Genomic DNA, 26,415 nt, shown 5'->3' with positions numbered 1-26,415 from the left:
CATTGCGCAATCGCAGATACGAGTCAGGAGACCACGTGGCTGTTTTCCCAACAAATGACGCGGTGTTGGTGAACCAGTTGGGGCAGATCCTTGGAGTAGACCTTGATGTGGTTATCTCTCTGAACAACCTTGATGGTATGGCATTAAAAGCGCAAAGTACTATGACTCGGCCAGCTCCTCCCTCCCATTTATCATTAATCCTTCTAATTATTGCTATTGTATGTTACTTAGATTTTGAAGTATTTATACTCTTTTACAATTCAACGCTGATGGCTAAAAAACTAAATGCTTCATTATGACAGCTACACACAAAATATGGGATGATCTTGTTTGTGTTTTTAGAAGAGAGACCTAGTTAATTTATTGATACAGATTTGTATTTTGTCACTAATCAAGGTATCAAAACATGTTTATTTTTCAGAGGAGTCCAATAAGAAGCACCCGTTCCCTTGCCCTACCACATACCGTGTGGCCCTAACTCACTACCTCGACATCACGCACCCTCCTCGCACCAACGTCCTGTATGAGCTGGCACAGTACGCTTCCGATCCCAAAGATCAGGAGAACATGCGCAAGATGGCATCCTCATCACCCCAAGGAAAGGTCAGTGCTTTGGATTGGTGGGCTTTTTTAAAAGATTAATGATAATACATTCTGTATTAGGACTATGATCTTGTAGTGCAGGGGTGTAACTTGTGGCCCACAGCTAATTTTGAAAGGTTTGCGGCAAATTTTCTTAATTCTATTATAAAAAATCAATTAAAAAGTGGAATAAAAGAGCGCACAGGAGCAATGTTATGAGAAAAAGTTGCAATATTGACACTAATAACACAAAGCTGTTTTACTCTAAAACTGTCCATCCATTTTCTACCGCTTGTTCCTTTGTTGTTAAAAACGTACAATCAACGGATAGATCTGAAGTTTTTTTTTTTTTTTTTTGTCCTGTCCAGCTTCTCAGGCAAATCATATAGTTGATGTAGATGCCCATATCGGCTGTTCAGATTTACTTTACAAAAGAGAAGTGTAGGATACTTCTCTTGTTGCCTTATTTGTATTTGACTTTATTAAATGTATTTATATTATCATTTGGTGCAGCCGGGCCGGAGCAGGAAGGGATAGAAAGAGAAAAAAAGGAAGACAGAGGGGGGAATTGTGGGGACAAGAGGGGGATTAGACAGAGAGACAAAAACAACAGCAAACACAACAGTAACAACAACAACAATAGAGCAACATCAGCAAATAGGATATGTACAAATATGATGGTAAAAGTGATAGCAAAGAAGCCGTTAGCGAAATAAATAATAATACAGAAATGACAATGAGCATTATTACACTACAAATGGAGCAATACAAATACCAATAAAAATAGCGCTATTGATAATGAACAATACGAATAATTTGCCTCTATTATCCACAATACAGTTGTTCAAATGCAACAATACATTTACGTAATGATAACTAGAGATACAAAAGATAGATCTGAAGTTGATCTCAACCAGGGATGTCAAACATGCGTCCCGCGCTTCATTTTTAAATGAAAGAAACTGCTGTTCTCAATGTGTCCACTGGATGCCGCAATATCAATCATGTTAGGTACACAGTAGGGATGCGCGGATAGGCAATTATTTCATCCGCAACCGCATCACAAAAGTCGTCAACCATCCGCATCCACCCGAACCAACATTTTATCAAAACCACACCCGCCCGCCATCCGCCAGTTCTTATATATCTAATATAGACGATGCAAGCATATTAGTGAGGTTATAAAGCTTTTGCCTGTTAAAGAAAGGAGACTGATCCAATGCAGCAGAGACTGCGTGCCACGCATTAATATATCTTGGCCACGCATTAGTGGCTAAGATATATTAATGCGTGGTAATATTATTTATCATTATTATAATATTATATTATCATTTCCATTAAGAAAGTGTTGACTATTGTTGCCAATGCCCTCAGATCAGGAGTGCGTTCCTCACACTTTGTGTGCGCAGTTGCAGCAAGCAGAACGAGGCTTTTAAGAAGTTAAAACAATGTTTTAGAAAGACTAGGCCTATATTTTCATTAGGTAAAAAAAATGTTCTGAATTTATTTCAATTAATATTAACTTGTTAACGTTATAATGCTCAAATAGGGACGAGGGCGGGGTGCACAGTGAAACAGTGAACAATTTCGCGACAAAGATGAACCTTTATTGATTGATCTGCAGCCATGACTAAATATCAGACAATCTCCATTGTCAACGACAGGCAGGAAAATAAAGATAAACACATAGCCTATGTTGTAGGCATAGGCTCATACGTTTTTAAGTTGAAATAAAAAAATAAATACAAAATGTGCCTCATAAGCCTTAGGCTGTCAATCACGCGCACAAACTTAAATTATACAATAACATATGTATGTCATCTCTATTTAAACAAAAATAAATTAAATAAATAATAAAAACAAATTACCTGCAACTTATTGGCCACGGCAAATAGCTGAAGGGGGGAAATCAAACCCATCAGACTGCACTTTATCATCAAACTTGAATTATAATGAAAATAGACGGTCGCGACAAACAAAGCAGGCTAATTATCCTTACATTGTCGCCAATCGGAGATGCGCTTCACTTGAAAGCGAGGCCAAATAATTATTCACACATAGTAGTATATCTCGAATAGAAAAAACCCACAATAAACAACGCAATTGCCTTAATTCCTTTGCATTGTAGTGCGCCCAAACAACACGTAACCATCAAAATTAGCTGACCGAACTCAATATAGGTTAGACATGGGCTTATTTGGTATAGCCTATAGTTAACGTAGACTAATTTGTTTAACATATCCAACCGTATGTCTACTTACTTTTTTTTTTGTTAGCACTATGCAGGAATAAAATGGCATCTACAGTGCCAGGATTCATGCGAGAGCGCCTGGCCTCTAAAATGCGCCCTGCTGCGCTGAAGGAGCGCTCACTTGCGCCACTTGTTGCTGGGACGCGGTGCCTGATTAATGATTGACTGTTTCAAAGAGTGCTGCTCGTTTTTCGTATGTGGGTAACAACATTGAACTATGTATATATATTTCCGAATTGGTTCAACCGCCAACCGCCCGCATCTATTTAAAATCTATTTTTAACCGCCCGACCCGCGGTTTATCCGCGGACTCCGCGGTTGTGTCCGCAAACCGCGCATCTCTAGTACACAGTAAAGCAGGGCTTCTGCTCCTTCCCCTCGACCCAACATAAAACCTGATTCGAACACATTGTGCTCTGGCCCCCTCATTCCCACAAAATGTCTCTGTCAAAAAAGACAAAGTGGACGCAGAGTGTTCCAAGAAAAATTATCATCCTCCTATTTATTGATTGATTGATTGAGAAGTTTATTGACATCTTAAAAGAATTGAATCCATGTAATGCTTTAAAAAGGCAAATGGATGGCACAAAAAGCCAAAAGGCTTGTTTCCATTGTGGTCCATTTAAAAATTCTTCACATTTGATACATTCAATAATAAGATATATAACCTGTAACATGTATGTAAAAATTACGTTTAAAAAAAATGATAAATGATGTACATATACACAGTATACATGTCAGGTGATTTGAAAAACAATATAAACAAAACATGGGGGGGAATATACACTATCTACATGACACTATGAATGACATCCTGAAATTGTCTACCTGATGTGACACCTGATATTGATGCACTTGTGAAAGCTAAAAGATGCCACGTTTCAAGAGTAAAATAAATAAAATGGTAACCCCACTTAAAATGCTGCATGAGACATTGCATCTTGATATATTATGTGAAAATGATTGGCTTCCGTGGAAATTTAAAGAAGGTGAACAGTGTGTGATTTACTCAATCCTCTTGAATAGTTTCTATCTCAGTTTTTATGGTTTGTTGAGTTAGCAAAGGATTAATATGTGGAAATGACAAAGGAGGTATTGGATACCGAGAAAAGTTTTTATTATATTGTATTTTGTTCACTCTCAGATGAATACACTGAGACAAAGTCTAAGTTCATCGTGTTCTTCATTGTGTATCTGCAACCGCACCAATTTTTTTCCTCAGAATTTTCCACTCACTTGAAAGTGTTTTGTCAAGAGGATTATTTGTGATTTGTACATTTTTCAGAATGTGCTTGTTCTATTTTGGGCCAAAGTAAAACAAAAAAATCTTCAGTTATCGTAGTTGTATTTTTAAGTTATTATGCCATAATTTTACCAGTCCGGCCCAATTGGGAATAGATTTTTTAAATGAAATTTTGGGCATTTGACCTTTTTAACACTTTTTATGAGTAGGGGCCTTTTAGATCCCCCAGACCTTTAGTCTGATTGTTTGTGTTACCTGTCATTGTTTAAACAATAATAATGAATGAAAAGCAATGGTGTTATGAAATATTACCTATTCAAGGCTCCAACTACTTCACATCAAATATTCCATTTAGAAAAAATTTTGGGGGAAAAGTTTTCTTTGAATAAAAAAGGCATAAAACATTTTTTTTATTTAAGAACGTAATGGCAACAATCTGAAGTCGATCTATAAATATTTAAGTATTGAAAGTAAAAATTAATATTATAATTATAATAATATATAATTATAATTATAATAAAAAATATTAATAACTTATATGTTAACACTTTAATGACTTAGACCCCTTTTGGGTCCCTGGACCTTTTTAACGTTCACCAAAATTGAGGAGAGCCTTAAGGGTTACAGTTTATATTAAATTGGTTTTGAAATTAAAAAATATCAAAATGAGGACAGTCGGTTTGATGAAGTGCGCCGTAGCGGCAGTCGTACGTTAAACTGACACAGACGCTTATTAACGTGCGGGACTTTTCGGGACTAGGGGGAAATATTGTGTTAAAACTTTTGTGTGGCGTTGCTTCCTTATTTGTGATTATTCATCTACCCATGCGTACTTGTGACATTTGAACTGAATGTGACAATGTGTCATAATGTCGACGGTCAGCTGGATAAAAGGAATACCAGTAGGAGCATCATTAGACCAGAATCTTAATGGTCTTCCTGGACCGGTATAGCTCGGTTGGTAGAGTGGCCGTGCCAGCAACTTGAGGGTTCCAGGTTCGATCCTAGCTTCCGCCGTCCTAGTCACTGCCGTTGTGTCCTTGGGCAAGACACTTTACCCACCTGCGCCCAGTGCCACCCACACTGGTTTAAATGTAACTTAGATATTGGGTTTCACTATGTAAAAGCGCTTTGAGTCACTAGAGAAAAGCGCTATATAAATATAATTCACTTCACTTCACCTAATTAGGAACCCAACTTGTATCTCAAAATACCTTCAAGGTGGGGTAGTGGTAAGTCAAGGTACCACTGCAGTGTGTGTGCGTTATGAGATTGTCTTATTCCTGCTCTTTTCTTTTCAGGCGCTTTACCAGAGTTGGGTGCTGGAGCCCTGCAGAAACATCCTGGCCATTCTGGAGGACATGCCATCTTTAAGGCCGCCCATCGACCACCTGTGCGAGTTGCTGCCTCGTCTCCAAGCCCGTTATTACTCCATAGCCTCTTCCTCCAAAGTAAAGCACACAGTACACACTGATTTTGTCCTGATTTTCCCCCTTCCAACCAAAGAGTGTCTTATAATTTATAAGATCGTCTGTGGTCTAATGTGTGTTAGGAGTGAATTTGTCCCGATAATCGGCAGATCGGGCAGACAATAGTAAAGGTTAACCGTGATCAATATTCATGACCAAAACTCTTAATGTCTGTGGGGGGCGCCTCCTGAGTCATCACGGTAGGAATAGTGACGTGATACAGAAAGTAACCAATCAAGAAACGAGCTGACTGAGGGAGGACCAAGGAAGTTAATGTAAACAATCTAGACCTGGGCAACATGACGATTTTATTGATAAATTCCATTTTTTGTTGCAGACATATTTTTTTTAAATTTAAAATTGTTTTTGTCCTCTTCCTGCGGCATACATTTTGGCTCCAGGAGCTTCTGTAGCTTTTACCCTCCCTCTTATTTCCTTAGCGGAGATTCACACACCTAGCAAAACATGGGTAATGCTAACGTTAGGGAGAGGACAAGAAGCCACACAGGTTACACTGACGGTGGCCATATAAAACAACTTTAAGACTCTTACTAATAATGCGTCACACTTTGAACCAAAACCAAACAAGAATGACAAACACATTTCGGGAGAACATCTGCACCTTAACACAACATAAACACAACAGAAGAAATACCCAGAATCCCATGCAGCCCTGACTCTTCCGGGCTACACACATCAACCCCCCCCCCCTCCGTGCGTCGGTTGAGGTGGGCGGGGTTTGGTAGAGGTGGTGTATAATGTAGCCCGGAAGAGTTAGGGCTGCATGGGATTCTGGGTATTTCTTCTGTTGTGTTTATGTTGTGTTACGGTGCAGATGTTCTCCCGAAATGTGTTTGTCATTCTTGTTTGGTGTGGGTTCACAGTGTGGCGCATTATTAGTAAGAGTGTTAAAGTTTTTTATACCGCCACAGTCAGTGTAACCTGTGTGGTTGTTGACCAAGTATGCCTTGCTGTCACTTACGGGAGCATGCAAAAGCCCCATACAGCGTGTGGCTGGGCCGGCACGCAGGTTGTAGTGGGCGCTAAATGCTGTACCATCGTTCGAGAGAATAGTTGCCCTGAAATTCGTAGTCTGCCGGAAAGCTCGGGAGGGTTGGTAAGTATGACGCTGTCAAGCGCCATTCATATAAAACTCGCGGGCCGCACTAACATTCAATTTTCATATTAAGGTGTGGGCCGCGTGTCTGAGACCCTTGGTTTATAGATAGCACAAAGCAAAAAAAAACTTTGTATGCAGTGTTATTTCATTTTAAATTTCAAAAGATTTTTGTGGCTCCCATTGTTTTCTTTAATTTGTGAAACTGGTCAAAATGGCTCTTTGAGTGGTAAAGGTTGCCGACCCCTGGGTTAGCATGTTTGACGTGTTGTCAGGAGCACACCCTACCGCTGCTGAACAATGTCGACAAACCGCTTTCGCTTTGTCCACCTCTCGTCCTCCATTGTTGTATCGCACCGCGAAGCGGAAATGTTCCCAAACGGGAGATCTTAACGAGGCAGGAGGGTCTTCCAGCTCTGGCTTTTGCATGTTGTAGTAGCCCGGTCGTTGCTAGAATGCCGTGTGTTGTGCCTCGGTGTGCATTATTTACACAACGTGCGGTGCGCTACTTAATATGTCCGTGTGGAAACTCGTTCGGTGCACCTCCGTTCCGAACCGAACCCCCCGTACCGAAACGGTTCAATACAGATACACGTACCGTTACACCCTTATTATCAACACATTGTTTTTGCTGTAAACACCCTCTAAAAGTTTGCACTTAGACATTTACTGTATAACTCTCTTCCACAGGTTCACCCTAACAGCATCCACATTTGTGCCGTGTTGGTGGAATATAAGACCAAGACAAACCGTATCAACAAGGGAGTGGCCACTAATTGGCTGAAGAACAAACTGGTGACGGACAATGGCCACAAGTCCACCGTTCCCATGTACATCCGCAAGTCTCAGTTCCGCCTCCCCTTCAAGGCCAGCGTCCCAGTGATCATGATAGGCCCTGGCACAGGAATCGCTCCTTTCATGGGCTTCATTCAGGAAAGGGGCTGGCTCAAACAGCAAGGTATTTATAGAGGCCCGTGTGGCTTTGTTTGTACTTTTACGACCGCTTTTCTCCACACGGTTAGAAAGGCAGGAGATAGGGGAGAACGTGGTTGGTTGTCACAGTCGGCGTATAAAAATTCACAGAATTGGGATCAGAGCTCACCTACAAAGTGTTCTCCAGAGTAAGATGGCTGATCTTGAAGGGAAAAGGTAGAGCTCGGCGGATAAAATGATAACAATATATATCGCGATAGACATGTAATAGATAGCAATATAAAATGCGTTTGATAAATACGTATTTTTTGGTCAGAAGAAACCAGAAAGGATGACGAATGGTTGGTTGCATGAACAAAGCCACTCGCGGTCTGGTAAGCGAGCAAAACCAGCCAATCGCGTAACAGTATCAACAATTAAATTTAGTTGCGCCATCTTTTTGTCTACTTTACGACTCCTACTTGGCGCACTACAACACATATGATGACAGAGTATACCGTATTTTCTGGACTATAGACCGCATCGGTATTTAAAGTTGAAGTACCAATGATTGTCTCACACACACACACTAGGTGTGGCGAAATTATTCTCTGCATTTGACCCATCACCCTTGATCACCCCCTGGGAGGTGAGGGAAGCAGTGAGCAGCAGCGGTGGCCACGCCCAGGAATCATTTTTGGTGATTTAACCCCCAATTCCAACCCTTGATGCTGAGTGCCAAGAAGGGAGGTAATGGCTCCCATTTTTATAGTCTTTGGTATACTCGGCCGGGGTTTGAACTCACAACCTACCGATCTCAGGGCGGACACTCTAACCCAGGCCTGGGCAATTATTTGACTCGAGGGGCCAGATTTAGATAAAAAAGTGTGTCTGGGGGCCGGTATATCTAATTTTAGGAACACTAATACAAAACCTCACAATACTGATTGAAAGCTAAAAAGGTAATGACAGACCGCCTTAAAAAACGGAATGGAATTTGACATTTTTTTTACTGAATGAGACACCCAGAGTGTACATGAAAATAAAGAATGTAGGATTTACAATACTAACTATGAAGGATGAAACACTGAATATTGACAACATATTTTACAATCAACCGAAACACAACCAAAATGCGACAAACATAGTGAAATATGAACGCGAAGGGTAAAAAAAACAAAACACCTACAATCTGAGATATCTCATAGTGACCAAAGTAACTAATTAGATGACCATAGAGACTAATTAGATGACCATAGTAACTAGTATATCCTGCAGATTCCAAGCATTGAAAGACTTGGTATAGTTGAAGACTTACGATCATTAGAAAACATCACTGCACATCATAATGGCAGCTACACTTTCCATCTTAAACATCTAAAACAATTATTTAGGAATGTCCGGCGGGCCAGATTGAAAAGCTCAATGGGCCGCATGCGGCCCCCGGGCCTTAATTTACCCAGGTCTGCTCTAACCACTAGGCCATAAGCCGCACCCAATAAAATTTTGAAGAAACAAATATTTTTCCTATATTATCCAAACTAAATTGTAAACGGCAGATATATTACATTGTGAAAGGAGTTATTTACACAGAAATATTTTGTACATGTTTATTTACATACCTTTCATTGTTTCCAAACGGTGTCTGTAAAACGGCTGATCAAACAAAACAGAAGCCATCGTCATGTACCCACTAGCTGCGGAAGCTAGCTCTCCAATCAGCTAAACAGACTGAATAATGCCACGGTGACGTTTTGGTGACTTTACTAGGAATTTGTGAAACTGGAACAATACAAAGAGAATGCCGTTGTAAAGTAAAAATACTAACACAGACACTCGTAAACGTGTTAGCATATTTGCTAATGCTAACAACGCTTGCTTGATTACATTACAATAGCACGTACAAATATGCATGAAAACACTCCTTTAAACATAAGGTGGTTTAGTAAGTAGAATTTTTTTTTTTATACTGTAAAACTTACAAACGTAGCTGCGAGTGACGAATGTAGAATCCATATGAGTACAAACCTTTTGGGCGACTAGAAAAACGGCACTTGTACTTCAGGCTCTAAACAGAAGGGCACTTCAGCACCGGTAGTGAGCAAACTCCTCCAAAAGATGGCGCCATAGCACAAAAAAACCACACTTTTTCAGTATCGTTGCTTGTTTTTGTTCCCGTGAAATAACCACACCGTTTTATAAGCCGCAGTGTACAAAGCGTGGAAAAAAATGTATGGCCAAAATTACCTCTTTGTTTTATTTGAAAAGCGTGAAAAAGATCATCAACGTGTGACTCTTATCTATGTTTTGTCTCCGCATGCAGGAAAGGAAGTCGGCGAGACGGTGATGTTCTTTGGCTGCAGACATAAAAATGAAGATTATATCTACCAAGAGGAGATGGAGGAGGCTGAGAAGAATCAAGTCTTAACGCAGTTGAATGTTGCGTTCTCCCGAGACCAGGAACATAAGGTAAAGTTTGAGACCACATTCACCTCTATAAAAGTTTCCAGTCGTTACTCCAAAGTTAACTCGACTTTTAACGAGATACAGTAGCAGCCTGACTTGTGCTCAGGCTTGCATGTAAAGTTATGAGGAAAATAATAAATCAATATTTAGTGTAGGTAAACTTTTTTATATATTTATTTAACCCTTATTTAACCACGAAAGAAATCCCATTGAGATTAAAAACCTCTTTTTCAAGGGAGTCCTGGCCAAGAGGCAGCAAAGGTACACATTAGAGATGCGCGGTTTGCAGACACAACCGCGGAGTCCGCGGATTATCCGCGGGTCGGGCGGTTGAAATAAAAAGAAAATTAGATTTTATCCGCGGGTCGGGTCGGGCGGTTGAAATTAAAAAAAATTAGATTTTAAATAGATTCAGGCGGGTGGCAGTTAAACCAATTCGGAAATATATATACATAGTTAAATGTTGTTACCCACATACAAAAAACGAGCAGGCACCTGCAGCATGCCACAACAGAAGAAGAAAAAAAAAAGAGATGGCAACGCCGGCAGCAAACGTGGTACGCGACAAACTAAAAAAGGGAATACTAAAGACCACGGGGAAAAAAGGCCAGAAAAGTTCAGCGTGGACTCGTTTTTATGAGGTTGTAAATCAGGATGATAGTAATGCTGGCTACGTGATTTGCAAGAGCTGCGACGCTGTTTATGTCTACGACAGTCACAAAACCGGGACATCTAACATGGTGCATCACATTTGTGCAAAACCCCGAATCTCCACAAACACCCTGAGCATGAGCAGTTTCGTCCGCCGTGATCCCAGAAGAGTGCCACAGGATGTTAAAACAAGATAGAACGCAGCTGCCTGCAGCAGTTTGAGTGGCGCGAGCGCGCTTGGAGGTGCGCTCAGCGCGGCTCCCAGATGATTGCGCACTAGTGTGCGTCTGGGCCGTGACAGCGTGGCACGCATTGAATGTCTCTGCTGCATTGGATCAGTCTCCTTTCTTTAACAGGCAAAAGCTTTATAACCTCACTAATGCCTTGCATCGTCTATATTAGATATATAACAACGGGCGGGTGCGGTTTTGATTAAATGTTAGTTCGAGTGGATGCGGATGGTTGACGACTTTTGTGATGCGGTTGCGGATGAAATAATTGCCTATCCGCGCATCTCTAGTACACATATAATTACATTCACATTACACATTAAAATGATAGGATGGACATCAAGTAAAACAGTTACATATAACTGAGGCTCCTTCAAATGCTCTCAGTTTAGATTTAAAAGCATTTAAGGCTAAACGGCACACTGGATGCTTAAAAAAGCCACAGGCCAAATGATACTCAAGCATCGATGCATTATGAAACACAGGGATGATACTGTGTCCCCTCAATGCCTCCATGTGTGTATCACTTTAACAAAAAAAACATGTGACCAGTGCAGCTGCTGTCTCATTTGATTGCAGGAAATTGATTATCGTACTAAATAAAGGAGAGGAGAAGCGTCGGTTTTTGTCATCATCATTGGTCTAAATCACATTTGTCAAACTCAAGGCCTGCTACATCATTTTATGTGGCCCGGAAATAATGTGCGGCAAAAAAGCACTACATGTCTCTCACTAAACAGCTTTCAATTTTGACAGAATAATTGCATGTACTACATATAACTGCATGTTGTTTAAACTTGAGTATTATCTGACCATTAGAGATGCGCGGATAGGCAATTATTTAATCCGCAACCGCATCACAAAAGTCGTCGCCCATCCGCCATCCACCCGAACTAACATTTTTTCAAAACCGCACCCGCCCGCACCCACCCGTTGTTATATATCTAATATAGACGATGCAAGGCATTAGTGAGGTTATAAAGCTTTTGCCTGTTAAAGAAAGGAGACTGATCCTATGTAGCAGAGACATTCAATGCGTGCTACGCTGTCACGGCCCAGACGCACACCAGTGCGCAATCATCTGGGAGCCGCGCTGAGCGCACCTCCAAGCGCGCTCGCGCCACTCAAACTGCTGCAGGCAGCTGCGTTGTTTTAACATCCTGTGGCACTCTTCTGGGATCACGGCGGACGAAACTGCTCATGCTCAGGGTGTTCGTGGAGGTTCGGGGTTTTGCACAAATGTGATGCACCATGTTAGATGTCCCGGTTTTGTGACTGTCGTAGACATAAACAGCGTCGCAGCTCTTGCAAATCACGTAGCCAGCATTACTATCATCCTGATTTACAACCTCATAAAAACGAGTCCACGCTGAACTTTTCTGGCCTTTTTTTCCCCTGGTCTTTAGTATTCCCTTTTTTAGTTTGTCGCGTACCACGTTTGCTGCCGGCGTTGCCATCTTTTTTTTTTTTCTTCTTCTATTGTGGCGTGCTGCAGGTGCCTGATGATAAATAATTGCCTGTTTCAAAGAGTGCTGCTCGTTTTTCGTATGTGGGTAACAACATTTAATAATGTATATATATTTCCGAATTGGTTTAACTGCCACCCGCCTGAATCTATTTAAAATCTAATTTTTTTATATTTCAACCGCCCGACCCGCGGATAAAATCTAATTTTTTTTTTATTTCAACCGACCGACCCGCGGATAATCCGCGGACTCCGCGGTTGTGTCCGCAAACCGCGCATCTCTACTGACCATGCAAAACACATTATGTTAACACAGGGGTGTCCAAAGTGCGGCCCGCAGCTCCACTTTTGTTTGCCCACAGCATATTTTGAGATAAAAAAACAAAAAATAGTAAAAATGTATACATTTTTTTATTTTTTATTATGTAATGAGAAATAAGCTGATAATTTTAGACGAATAACTCAGGGGTGTCCAAACATACTGAATAGTCAAAGTATGTGGGGGCCATTTGAAAATGGTTTTATTTTGTAAAAAAAAAAAAAAAAAAAGATAAAAATAGACCATCCATTCATCCATCTTCTTCCGCTTACCCGAAGTCGAGTCGCGGGGGCAGCAACCTAAGCTGAGAAGCCCAGGCTTTCCTCTCCCCAGGTACTTCGTTCAGCTATTCCCAGGGGGACCCCAAGGCATTTCCCAGCCAGCTGAGAGACCTAGTCCCTCCACCGTCTGCTGGGTCTTTTCCGTGGTCTCCTACCGGTTGGACGCGCCCTAAACGCCTTTTTAGGGAGTTATTTGGGGGGCATTCTGACCAGATGCCCAGCCATCTCATCTGGCTCCTCTCGATAAAAACAAACAATTATATTTAAAGTTAGGGTCTGCTTTGTTATAAATGACAGTAAAAAGCCACCCTTTGCTCTGATTATTTTTTTGCACACTCTTTGCATTCTCTCGATGACCTTCAAGAAGTAGTCACCTGAAATGGTTTTCACTTCACAGGTGTGCTTGAAGCTCATCGAGAGAGAATGCCAAGAGTGTGCAAAGCAGTAAACAGAGCAAAGGGTGGCTATTTTAAACAAACTAGAATATAAAACATGTTTTCAGTTATTTCACCTTTTTTTGTTAAGTACATAACTCCACATGTGTTCATTCATAGTTTTGATGCCTTCAGTGACAATCTACAATGTAAATAGTCACGAAAATAAAGAAAACACATTGAATGAGAAGGTGTGTCTAAACTTTTGGCCTGTACTGTATATTCCAAACTTTTTCTGTTAGAAGAAAATGCTTGATCCCCTGACTTATGATTTCACTTTGTACATAAAAAAAAAGAATAATCAAATGCAGAGGGAATTGTGTAATCATGTGACTATTATCGGAGAGCAGCCATAACTGCGATGTGGCCCTCAATGAAAACGACTTTGACAGCCCTGTTTTAAATACAAAAAAGAAAAAGGAAACAATTTTGGTCTTATAGCGCCAATTAAAGTTAATGTTCAAAATGTTCTGTTTACTATTTGGCTCATTCACCAGAGTTGCGTTTTTCATCTTACTTTTTGCGCAGCTGTTGGTTTATTAATAACAATGACATTCAATAACTATTCATGTTAGGTCAAATGTAGTGACTCTTTTAAACCAGCAGATGACGAATGACATTTATGAAACTGCAACACAGTATCAGTGCTGTGTCGGTGCAGCTAGTGAGTGTGCCATGCACTCACTGAAATGTCATTCACCCATCATAAGAAAATGTGGGATTGTATTTTTTTTAATATCATTACATCACGCTTCATATATTGCAGCTTCACCACATCGTGGATTTTTTTAAAGCCTTTTCTACAACATATTTGGCCTAAATTAAGTATTTTCGAGTTTGCAAATGGCTAAATGAACAAAAAAAAATGCTACAGTAGTCTTGGCCACTCGAGGAGACCAAACAAATCAGAATTCAGTATCGTGGCCACTGATAGGCTCAGCTTCAGCCAGCTTTACAATAATGGATTAAAAGAGTGTAAAGGTGACTAAAACCTAAAACCTAAAACTAAAAACTAAAACCTACTCAGTGGCCTGAACCTACTCAGTGGCCTAGTGGTTAGAGTGTCCGTCCTGAGATCGGTAGGTTGGGAGTTCAAATCCCGGCCGAGTCATACCAAAGACTATAAAAATGGGACCCATTACCTCCCTGCTTGGCACTCAGCATCAAGGGTTGGAATTGGGGGTTAAATCACCAAAATGATTACCGGGCGCAGCCACCGCTGCTGCCCACTGCTCCCCTCACCTCCCAGGGGGTGATCAAGGGTGATGGGTCAAATGCAGAGAATAATTTCGCCACACCTAGTGTGTGTGTGACAATCATTGGTACTTTAACTTTTAACTTTTAACTTTAAAATGTCTTATTCTATGTTTAGAGGGTTCTCATAATGTCGAAAAAATTTATTTAGAAGTTGAAAAACTTGTTTTGTTATGCTTTAGCTATGAAAATATTTAAATTATAATCAAGGATTCCTACTTTCATGCCTGGAACCAATTAACCGTGATGAAGGAGGGTTTACTGCAACAAATGCTGTTTATTTATATGCTGTTTCCTTCCCTCCTAGGTCTATGTGCAGCACCTCTTGAAGAAAAATAAGGAGGACCTTTGGAAGCTCATTCATTCAGACAGCGCCCATATTTACATTTGCGGGTATGTTTTCTTTTCACTTATGGTTGATAATGTCAAGGTTTATGGATTATATCATCCTGAATTGTTTTATATTGTTATTGTCAAGTTTTGTGGCAGCATATAAACCTGTAGAACAGCCATTCTCGAACTGTGGTACCATCTATTGGTACGCCAAAGTATCAAACACAGTGTTACTGTTCAAACTGTGTGTAATGTTACAGTGGCCAATAATATACTTGCCTTGTTTTTAATGAACAATTAGGCCTACTAGGCTGCTGTGTTTTAATGTTGGTCATTATGGTCGCACTTGGAGAGCCAAGTGTTTTCTGAGGTGGTACTTGGTGAAAAACGTTTGGGAACCATTGCTTCAGAGCAGGGGTGTCCTTTTGCGGCCTGCAGCTTGTTTTTTTATCTGCCCGCGACACATGAAAAAAGACAAAATAAAAATATCTTGAATTAGAACATTACACCAAAAAAGTACAATATGCCATGTTGGTAGAAATTGCGTGTGAATGCTGAAATGTGCAAGCCAAATTTAAATGCTAATGTTAGCACGCTAACAGTTTGAATGTGTCAAGTATCAAGTCATGTGACTATGAAGCGTATGCATTAGAGATGTCCGATAATGGCTTTTTTGCCGATATTCCGATATTGTCCAACTCTTAATTACCGATTCCGATATCAACCGATGCCAATATATACAGTCGTGGAATTAACACACTATTATGCCTAATTTTGTTGTGATGCCCCGCTGGATGCATTAAACAATGTAACAAGGTTTTCCAAAATAAATCAACTCAAGTTATGGAAAAAAATGCCAACATGGCACTGCCATATTTAATATTGAAGTCACAAAGTGCATTATTTTTTTTAACAAGCCTCAAAACAGCAGTTTGGAATTTGGGACATGCTCGGAAGAGTTAGTGCTGCAAGGGGTTTTGGGTATTTGTTCTGTTGCGTTTATGTTGTGTTACGGTGCGGTGCGGACATTCTCCCGAAATGTGTTTGTCATTCTTGTTTGGTGTGGGTTCACAGTGTGGCGCATATTTGTAACAGTGTTAAAGTTGTTTATACGGCCACCCTCAGTGTCACCTGTATGGCTGTTGACCAAGTATGATTTGCATTCACAATGTGTGTGAAAAGCCGTAGATATTATGTGACTAGGCCGGCACGCAAAGGCAGTGCCTGGTTTATTGGCCTTTGTATTTCTCCCTACGTCTGTCTACACAGCGGCGTTTTAAGAAGTCATAAATTTTACATTTTTTAAAAACCGATACCGATAATTTCCGATATTACATTTTAAAGCATTTATCGGCCGATAATATCAGCAGTCCGATATTATCGGACATCCCAAGTATGCATGTAAAATTAGCAACGCTTTCAAATGATTAAAATATTCAATCGCGATTAATCGCAGTTTGTGCATAGTTAACTCAAAATTAATTGCAATATCGCAGATAGATATAATTGTTTTTTATCACCGATAAGTCGACCCTAGACCGATCATTTTCAAGTTGTAATACCATGACTGGACAATTAGTTTGCTTCAATGAAATGTTTTTTAGACATTATGCTTTTTTAAACAGCTCAACACAAAAAGGACATAAACCCGCTTTTAATGACAATAAAAACAATTAGCCTGCAGTAGAGATGTCCGATAATATCGGACTGCCGATATTTGTAATATCGGAAATTACCGGTATCGGTTTCAAAAAGTAAAATGTATGACTTTTTAAAACGCCGCTGTGTACAAAGGACGTAGAGAGAACTACAGATTGCCAATAAACCTTAAAGGCACTGCCTTTGCGTGCTGGCCCAGTCAAATAATATCTACGGCTTTTCACATTCACAAGTTAATGCAAGTCATACTTGGTCAACAGCCATACAGGTCACAATGAGGGTGGCCGTATAAACAACTTTAACACTGTTACAAATATGCGCCACACTGTGAACCCACACCAAACAAGAATGACAAACACATTTCGGGAGAGCATCCGCACCGTAACACAACATAAACACAACAGAACAAATACCCAGAACCCCTTGCAGCACTAACTCTTCCGGGACCCTACAATATACACACCCCGCCCCCTCCAACCTCGCCCACCTTAACCTCCTCATGCTCTCTCAGGGAGAGCATGTCTCAAATTCCAAGCTGCTGTTTTGAGGCATGTTAAAAAAAAATAATGCACTTTGTGACTTCAATAATAAATATGGCAGTGCCATGTTGGCATTTATTTCCATAACTTGAGTTGATTTATTTTGGAAAACCTTGTTACATTGTTTAATGCATCCAGCGGGGCATCACAACAAAATTAGGCATAATAATGTGTTAATTCCACGACTGTATACCATATTTTTCGGATTATAAGTCGCTCCGAAAGTATAAGTCGCAACGGCCGAAAATGCATAATAAAGAAGGGAAAAAACATATATAAGTCGCACTGGAGTATAAGTCGCATTTTTTGGGGAAATTTATTTGATAAAAGCCAACACCAAGAATAGACATTTGAAAGGCAATTTAAAATAAATAAAGAATAGTGAACAACAGGCTGAATAAGTGTACGTTATATGAGGCATAAATAACCAACTGAGAACGTGCCTGGTATGTTAACGTAACATATTATGGTAAGAGTCATTCAAATAACTAACATATAGAACATGCTATACGTTTACCAAACAATCTGTCACTCCTAATCGCTAAATCCCATGAAATCTTATACGTCTAGTCTCTTACGTGAATGAGATAAATAATATTATTTGATATTTTACGCTAATGTGTTAATAAATTCACACATAAGTCACTCCTGAGTATAAGTCGCACCCCCGGCCAAACTATGAAAAAAACTGCGACTTATAGTCCGAAAAATACAGTGTATCGGTTGATATCGGAATCGGTAATTAAGAATTGGATAATATCGGATATCGGCAAAAAAGCCATTATCGGACATCTCTAGCTTGAATGTTGTTAACATGCTAACGGTTATCATAAGCAGTGTTGGGTTAGTTACTGAAAAGCAGTAACTAGTTACAGTTACTAGTTACTTCATTTCAAAAGTAACTCAGTTACTAACTCAGTTACTTACACCAAAAAGTAATGCGTTACTGTGAAAAGTAACTATTTAGTTACTTCTTTTTTTCTTCTTTTTTTTTTTTTAAAGCTCCCATTAATGCCCTTTTAGCCTTCACAAAATCAAATAAAAAAATAAGCGCATAACAATTTTCGACACGACACGGACATGACAGAGAAAACCGTTTTCGTCATCATTGTTCAAATATTGTAACGTCTGTCGAGACGCTTTGAGGACATGAATTCCATCCATCACCTTACTGAGCAAAACTCTTTATTGTCGGCCATAAACACATCACCAAAACAGTAGTAAAAAAATGATATCTAGCAAAAGTGGTCATTTTCTGCAGTACAAACCAGACCAAAAGCAACTTTGTTATATCAACAGCAGCCACTCGCTCTTTCTCACGTGCGCCAACACTTGCACATATGGCACTTAGCCAGTGATGCGTTTACAGTCACACAAAAAGTCGGACAACTCCAACACCACACATAAAGTGTAATTCGAGGTCGTTACACTATGATTTACCAATCAAATGTCTGCTTATTCTAGTGCCATTTATTAGGAATCTTAATTTATAAATATTAATCATTAAATGCTGTTAGTATATTAAATAAATACTAATAAAAATATATTTTTTACAAACAGGAAGTTGCAGGAATGTACACATGATCCCCTGCTTACATCTCATTGTGCAACATGTGAATGTTTTAATGGGAACTAAATGCAATGTCTGAAAGGGGTACAAATTATTTCCAAAGCAGGACCTCCACCCAGACAAACAATACAAGTACACAGTTCATGAAAAACAATATTTTTTGTTATTGTCATTATAAGTGGGCCTAAACACTTATATTAGAAATGGAAATGACTGCTGTCATTTGATTATAATAATAAGAGAATGTTGTCTGTCTATCTGTGTTGGCCCTGTGATGAGGTGGGGACTTGTCCAGGGTGTACCCTGCCTTCCGCCCGAATGCAGCTGAGATAGGCTCCAGCGACCCTGAAAGCGACAAGCGGTAGAAAATGGATGGATGGATGGAGATTGAACTTGTTATTTAGTCAGGTTTGGGACAGGTGTGCTGCTGGTGTAGCCACAGTGTGCACGTCTAAAGTTGCTCACATGGACTCCACTGAATGCTCAGGGAGTTTTTGCGTTTGCTCACACACATGAACAATTAGAGGGAACATTGATTGACAGAGGGTGTGTACCTTCAGCGGTGAATGATGAGCAGAGGCAGACTTAATCCTTAAGTGGTGGTGGAGGTGAAGTGTCATTGGAGTCTCTATCTCTCTTTACTAGCTTCGTCGAAGCATGTTGCTTATGTAGCTTGTTTCAGCAGATTTGAATTGCTGTTTTGGGCAGTAGATGGGATCTTTGATCCAAAGCACAATTTACATTTAACTAAAATGTTATTTTCTTTGTGCTCGACAAAAGAAAAGTAGTGAAAATATCTCCATGTTAGCAAACTCGACTTCTGGCTCCGCCATGATCAGACACGCCCCTCCCCTCCCCACACTCACACACACCCACACAGAGCGCATGTCTCTCTCTCTTCTCCGGCTTGTGACACAAGAAGAATCAGAACGATGACACAGCAGCGCTCCGATAAAACACATTTTATACTACATAAAAAGTAACGTAAAATAACGCAGTAACGCATCATGTAGTAACGGTAACTGAGTTACTGAATATAAAAAATAACGCGTTAGATTACTAGTTACCGCCGAAACTAACGGCGTTACAGTAACGCGTTAGTCCCAACACTGATCATAAGTACAAAACTAAAAGACGCTAAGGCGTTTGGCTATAAAATGGGCTAAAAAAAAGTTAGCATGCTAATGTAAGTAATGTTGCCTGAGGCTGAGCCAATCAGGGGCTACGATTGGCTCACGATTTGGGGCGGTATGGCGTAGTGGGTAGAGCGGCCGTGCCAGAAACCTGAGGGTTGCAGGTTCGCTCCCCACCCCTTGACATCCAAATCGCTGCCATTGTGTCCTTGGGCAGGACACTTCACCCTTGGCCCCGGTGCCGCTCACACTGGTGAATGAATGATGAATGAATGATAGGTGGTGGTCGGAGGGGCCGTAGGCGCAAACTGGCAGCCTCGCTTCCGTCAGTCTACCCCAGGGCAGCTGTGGCTACAAATGTAGCTTACCACCACCAGGTGTGCATGAATGATGGGTTCCCACTTCTCTGTGAGCGCTTTGAGTATCTAATAATAGAAAAGGGGGCTTCACGGTGGCAGAGGGGTTAGTGAATCTGCCTCACAATACGAAGGTCCTGAGTAGTCTTGGGTTCAATCCCGGGCTCGGGATCTTTCTGTGTGGAGTTTGCATGTTCTCCCCGTGGGTTCCCTCCGGGTACTCCGGCTTCCTCCCACTTCCAAAGACATGCACCTGGGGATAAGTTGATTGGCAACACTAAATTGGCCCTAGTGTGTGGATGTGAGTGTGAATGTTGTCTGTCTATCTGTGTTGGCCCTGTGATGAGGTGGCGACTTGTCCAGGGTGTACCCCGCCTTCCGCCCGATTGTAGCTGAGATAGGCTCCAGCGCCCCCCGCGACCCCAAAGGGAATAAGCGGTAGAAAATGGATGGATGGATAATAGAAAAGCGCAATATAAAACCTAATCCATTATTATTATTATTATTATTACGATACTGATTGTTTTGGTCTGGTCTTGTAGCCAACACTATAGTATTGATAGCCATTTTTATGCTTAAGAATGCTTAATTTAGGGCAAAATTATGTACAATATGTTTTGTTACCAATAACACAAAGCTAAAATATTGATGTTGTGTTCAGATAGTTTAGCATATAATGGTTGGCCTATATTGGATTGGTTTTAGTGTATTTTAATGTACAAAATGTATCAAAGTGCATCCTTCAAATGTTTTTTATGTGGCCCCTCACTGGAAAAAATGTGGACACCTCTGCTTTAGAATAATTAAAAACAATAAATAGAGGATGTATTTGTATATTCCCTGTAATACAAAACAGCCTTTTCTTAGTTCCTTTGCACCCCGTAGTGGTGCTTATGGGAACACTTACTGAGACCAATAATTTCTTTTTTGATGAACGTGAAAGCATAGACTAATCTGTTTGACTTTTTAGGGACGCAAGAAACATGGCGAAGGATGTACAAACGGCCTTTTACGAAATCGCAGAAGAGCTCGGAGGCATGGCGCGCACGCAGGCCACGGAATACGTCAAGAAACTGATGACCAAGGGACGCTACTCACAGGACGTGTGGAGTTAAAACCCTCCCTCCCAGCCTCAATCTAACTTTAATTAGTGTTGTCTGGTTTTTTTATATCTTATTTTATCTGGACTGGATGTGTAATTCTTTAACACGTTCATATTCAGCCTGGATCATGATGCTGAAGGGGAAAGCCTTACTGTACCTCCGCAGGTTATGTAGTAAACCTATTGCACAATTTTAGTCTCCTACTCATCTGTGTAATATTGTGTCCCTGAACCACCAGCACCATGTGGGTCTCCTATTGCCGTGTGTTATTACTCTGCATTTTGTTTTTGTTGTCAGACAAAAGGGAGACTCAGCCATGATCTAGAAATTAGAAGATGCAAACACAATGCCGTCATTTCAATTCATTTTAATGAGTGACAAAGTTCAACAAACATTCAAGTTTGTCAAGTTTTATTGACTCATTGACCCTACACGGCTTTTGTACATTGTGCTAATTCACTGTGAATGCAAATAATGAAACAAAAATCCTGCTTTTAAATGGAAATTGGCAAAATAACACAGCATTAGGGGCAATTATGTCCCACTGCAGGCAGTTTTTTATTAACACTTTTGAACACTATACAGTAGTTTATTTCATTGACAGAGGGAAATGTTTTAGCAAACTGGTAATAAAATGTTTTTTACAAGGGATTTTTTTTAGTTTGATACTAATTAGCTTTTCAGAAGCAAGTATGGTATGCAGAAGAGATTCTTTACTTTGTTTTATTTCATACAAACATGCATTAAAATAAAAATTTGAATGAACATAGTACAATGTTTATATCCCAAGTTGGAGCATTTGAATTACCTGTAACTAGCTTTGTTTGATGCATTTGACTGAAGAACACATCTATACATACATATACATCTATACATACTTACATGCATGCATGTACCTTGTCTCTGTGTTCCCTACAACGTAATGTGAATTCAAAGTCAAGACCGTTTCATTCTGCCAACCAGCTCGAAAGCTGCCTGTGCCTTTTTAAAAACTGCCTTACATATTGGGTTTGTAAATGTCATATAACCTTCCTTTTATGTCCCCCCCGAATGTTTAATTAACATACACTTGACTCTTCAGTGTTGACTTTTCCCCCATTTCCCCTATACACATATATATAAATATATATTATTTGACTGCAAAGACATGCTTTTTTTTTTTTTTTAAAGAGAAAAATAAAATTTAAATAAATTGTTAAATGGATTTTCTTTTTACTGCAATTCAATATTTCCATTGTCCCACACTGGTTTAAACTGTGAAGTTTGTATTAATTGTTGTCATATGAAAATTACTGCAAATACTATATTGTGCACTGTTCAACATACTACAGATATATACAGTATATATAGATAGGTATATACTCATACATATATATTTTGAAGTTATATAGAATATATATATATATATATATATCCATTATATTTAAAAAATAAAGTACACATGTATGAATATATATATATATATATATATATATATATACATATTTTATTTTTCAAATATGAAGTTATATATACATGTATTTTTTATTTGAATAATATACTGTTTTATATGATATAGTTTTTTAAAAATCTCAATATATTTATTTTTATATTTAAAATTGATATTTTTTAATGAATAAATTAAGGGAATGTATAAATTATGAGATATTAGCCAAATGTATGTATTTGGAAACTAAAGAGATATATGTGAATGGCATATATGGCGTATAGTATACACACATTGCTAGTTATAACACTGAAATTACTACTTTTGTATCTTTGTAGTTTTAAAAATATATAATTAATTTAAAATAAATATATATTAATTTAAGTATATCATATAATAGCATATTAATTTAAATAGAAATGTTTGTATAATTTCATTACGTTTAGTGCATATATAAGTGTATATATGTATTTACGTAAATCATATATGTATTTGTATATATGATTCACATATATACAAATACATGTATACATACATATATAAATGTATATATACATAAAAATTTATATGTATATATATATATATATATAAATGATAATGGGTTGTACTTGTATAGCGCTTTTCTACCTTCAAGGTACTCAAAGCGCTTTGACACTACTTCCACATTTACCCATTCACACACACATTCACACACTGATGGAGGGAGCTGCCATGCAAGGCGCTAACCAGCATCCATCAGGATGGTCAGGAGCAAGGGTGAAGTGTCTTGCTCAGGACACAACGGACATGACGAGGTTGGTACTAGGTGGGGATTGAACCAGGGACCCTCGGGTCGCGCACGGCCATTCTTCCACTGCGCCACGCCGTCCCTAATATACACACATCCCTTCCATTTTCTACTGCTTGTTACTTTATATAAATGTATATCTACATATATGTGTATGTATACATATACATGTATACATACATATATATGTATATATATAAATGTATACATACATATATATGTATATATACATATAAATGTATACAAACATATATGTATATACACATATATGTATATATACAGTACATCAGTGTGTGAATGTGTGTGTGAATGGGTAAATGTGGAAGTAGTGTCAAAGCGCTTTGAGTACCTTGAAGGTAGAAAAGCGCTATACAAGTACAACCCATTTATCATTTTATTTATATATGTATATATATATACACATCACATCCATTTTCTACCGCTTGTCCCTTTATATAAATTTCATTTAATTTTATTATTTATCTTCTTCATTGATGTGCATCTTTGATCGATAGACAATTAAACCTCAGAAATTATGCCTGAGAAGGAGCAGGATGAAGAAAAATCTTATATTTCCCTGCCCCCTTCAACATAATACGTAGTCTTCCATCCCATCCATCCATTCTCCACCGCCCACTCCCTTCGCCATACAAACCAAACAAATATATTCAAATATAATGAAAACAAACAAAAAACACACAAAAAAACACAACAAGTGCAAAACTTCATGAAGTACAAACCGAACAAAAAAAGTAATATACAGGTAAAAGCCAGTAAATTAGAATATTTTGAAAAACTTGATTTATTTCAGTAATTGCATTCAAAAGGTGTAACTTGTACATTATATTTATTCATTGCACACAGACTGATGCATTCAAATGTTTATTTCATTTAATTTTGATGATTTGAAGTGGCAACAAATGAAAATCCAAAATTCCGTGTGTCACAAAATTAGAATATTGTGTAAGGCTTAAATTTTGAAGACACCTGGTGCCACAAACTAATCAGCTGATTAACTCAAAATACCTGCAAAGGGCTTTAAATGGTCTCTCAGTCCAGTTCTGAAGCCTACACAAACATGGGGAAGACTTCAGATTTGACAGCTGTCCAAAAGGCAACCATCGACACATTGCACAAGGAGGGAAAGACACAAAAGGTTATTGCTGAAGAGGCTGGCTGTTCTCAGAGCTCTGTGTCCAAACACATTAATGGAGAGGCAAAGGGAAGGAAAAACTGTGGTCAGAAAAAGTGTACAAGCGATAGGGATCACCGCGCCCTGGTCAAGATTGTGAAAAAAAACCCATTCAAAAATGTGGGGGAGATTCAGAAGGAGTGGACAGCTGCTGGAGTCAGTGCTTCAAGATCCACCACCAAGAGACGCTTGAAAGACATGGGTTTCAACTGCCGCATACCTCGTGTCAAGCCACTGTTGACCAAGAAACAGCGCGAAAAGCGTCTCACCTGGGCTAAGGAAAAAAAGAGCTGGACTGCTGCTGAGTGGTCCAAAGTCATGTTTTCTGACGAAAGCAAATTTTGCATTTCCTTTGGAAATCGAGGTCCCAGAGTCTGGAGGAAGACAGGAGAGGCACAGGATCCACGTTGCCTGAAGTCTAGTGTAAAGTTTCCACCATCAGTGATGGTTTGGGGTGCCATGTCATCTGCTGGTGTCGGTCCACTCTGTGTCCTGAGATCCAGGGTCAACGCAGCCGTCTACCAGCAAGTTTTAGAGCACTTCATGCTTCCTGCTGCTGACCTGCTCTATGGAGATGGAGATTTCAAGTTCCAACAGGACTTGGCGCCTGCACACAGCGCAAAATCTACCCGTGCCTGGTTTACGGACCATGGTATTTCTGTTCTAAATTGGCCCGCCAACTCCCCTGACCTTAGCCCCATAGAAAATCTGTGGGGTATTGTGAAAAGGAAGATGCAGAATGCCAGACCCAAAAACGCAGAAGAGTTGAAGGCCACTATCAGAGCAACCTGGGCTCTCATAACACCTGAGCAGTGCCAGAAACTCATCGACTCCATGCCACGCCGCATTAACGCAGTAATTGAGGCAAAAGGAGCTCCAACCAAGTATTGAGTATTGTACATGCTCATATTTTTCATTTTCATACTTTTCAGTTGGCCAACATTTCTAAAAATCCCTTTTTTGTATTAGCCTTAAGTAATATTCTAATTTTGTTACACACGGAATTTTCGATTTTCATTTGTTGCCACTTCAAATCATCAAAATTAAATGAAATAAACATTTGAATGCATCAGTCTGTGTGCAATGAATAAATATAATGTACAAGTTACACCTTTTGAATGCAATTACTGAAATAAATCAAGTTTTTCAAAATATTCTAATTTACTGGCTTTTACCTGTACACCTCACGGGATGATACAAAACAAATACAAAACCAGACAAAAAAAACAAGTAAAATAATCAATATAAAGCAAAATGTAAACACTTATGGCTGTCCATATGATCTTATTGTTCTGTCTTTATAACATTTTTTTCAAGTTTCGCAGCCGAGTGTGAAGCGACTGGGATGGGAATCAGCACCTCCAAGTCCGAGTCCATGGTTCTCTCCCGGAAAAGGGTGGAGTGCCATCTCCGGGTTGGGGAGGAGATCTTGCCCGAAGTGGAGGAGTTCAAGTACCTCGGAGTCTTGTTCACGAGTGGGGGAAGAGTGGATCGTGAGATCGACAGGCGGATCGGTGCGGCGTCTTCAGTAATGCGGACGCTGTATCGATCCGTTGTGGTGAAGAAGGAGCTGAGCCGGAAGGCAAAGCTCTCGATTTACCGGTCGATCTACGTTCCCATCCTCACCTATGGTCATGAGCTTT

The 26,415-nt window shown here is 39.6% G+C and overlaps 1 protein-coding gene across 2 annotated transcripts in view; it reads left to right on the top strand.

Moving 5' to 3' along the window:
- The window catches only part of porb (P450 (cytochrome) oxidoreductase b), an 81,645-nt gene extending 59,078 nt beyond the window's left edge, over positions 1–22,567 (top strand). For both annotated transcript variants that reach the window (XM_061925775.1, XM_061925776.2), the window contains 7 exons: positions 17–135; positions 422–603; positions 5,378–5,527; positions 7,353–7,620; positions 9,898–10,043; positions 14,982–15,067; positions 21,235–22,567. In XM_061925775.1, coding sequence (XP_061781759.1) covers positions 17–135; positions 422–603; positions 5,378–5,527; positions 7,353–7,620; positions 9,898–10,043; positions 14,982–15,067; positions 21,235–21,379 — 1,096 coding nt within the window. In that variant the 3' untranslated portion in view covers positions 21,380–22,567. The remainder of the gene's footprint in view (positions 1–16; positions 136–421; positions 604–5,377; positions 5,528–7,352; positions 7,621–9,897; positions 10,044–14,981; positions 15,068–21,234) is intronic.
- Positions 22,568–26,415: the final 3,848 nt, after the last annotated feature.

Source organism: Nerophis lumbriciformis, linkage group LG30 (genome assembly GCF_033978685.3).
Source record: "Nerophis lumbriciformis linkage group LG30, RoL_Nlum_v2.1, whole genome shotgun sequence".
Taxonomy (NCBI): domain Eukaryota; kingdom Metazoa; phylum Chordata; class Actinopteri; order Syngnathiformes; family Syngnathidae; genus Nerophis; species Nerophis lumbriciformis.
This window is presented reverse-complemented; position numbering and strand designations above follow the sequence as displayed.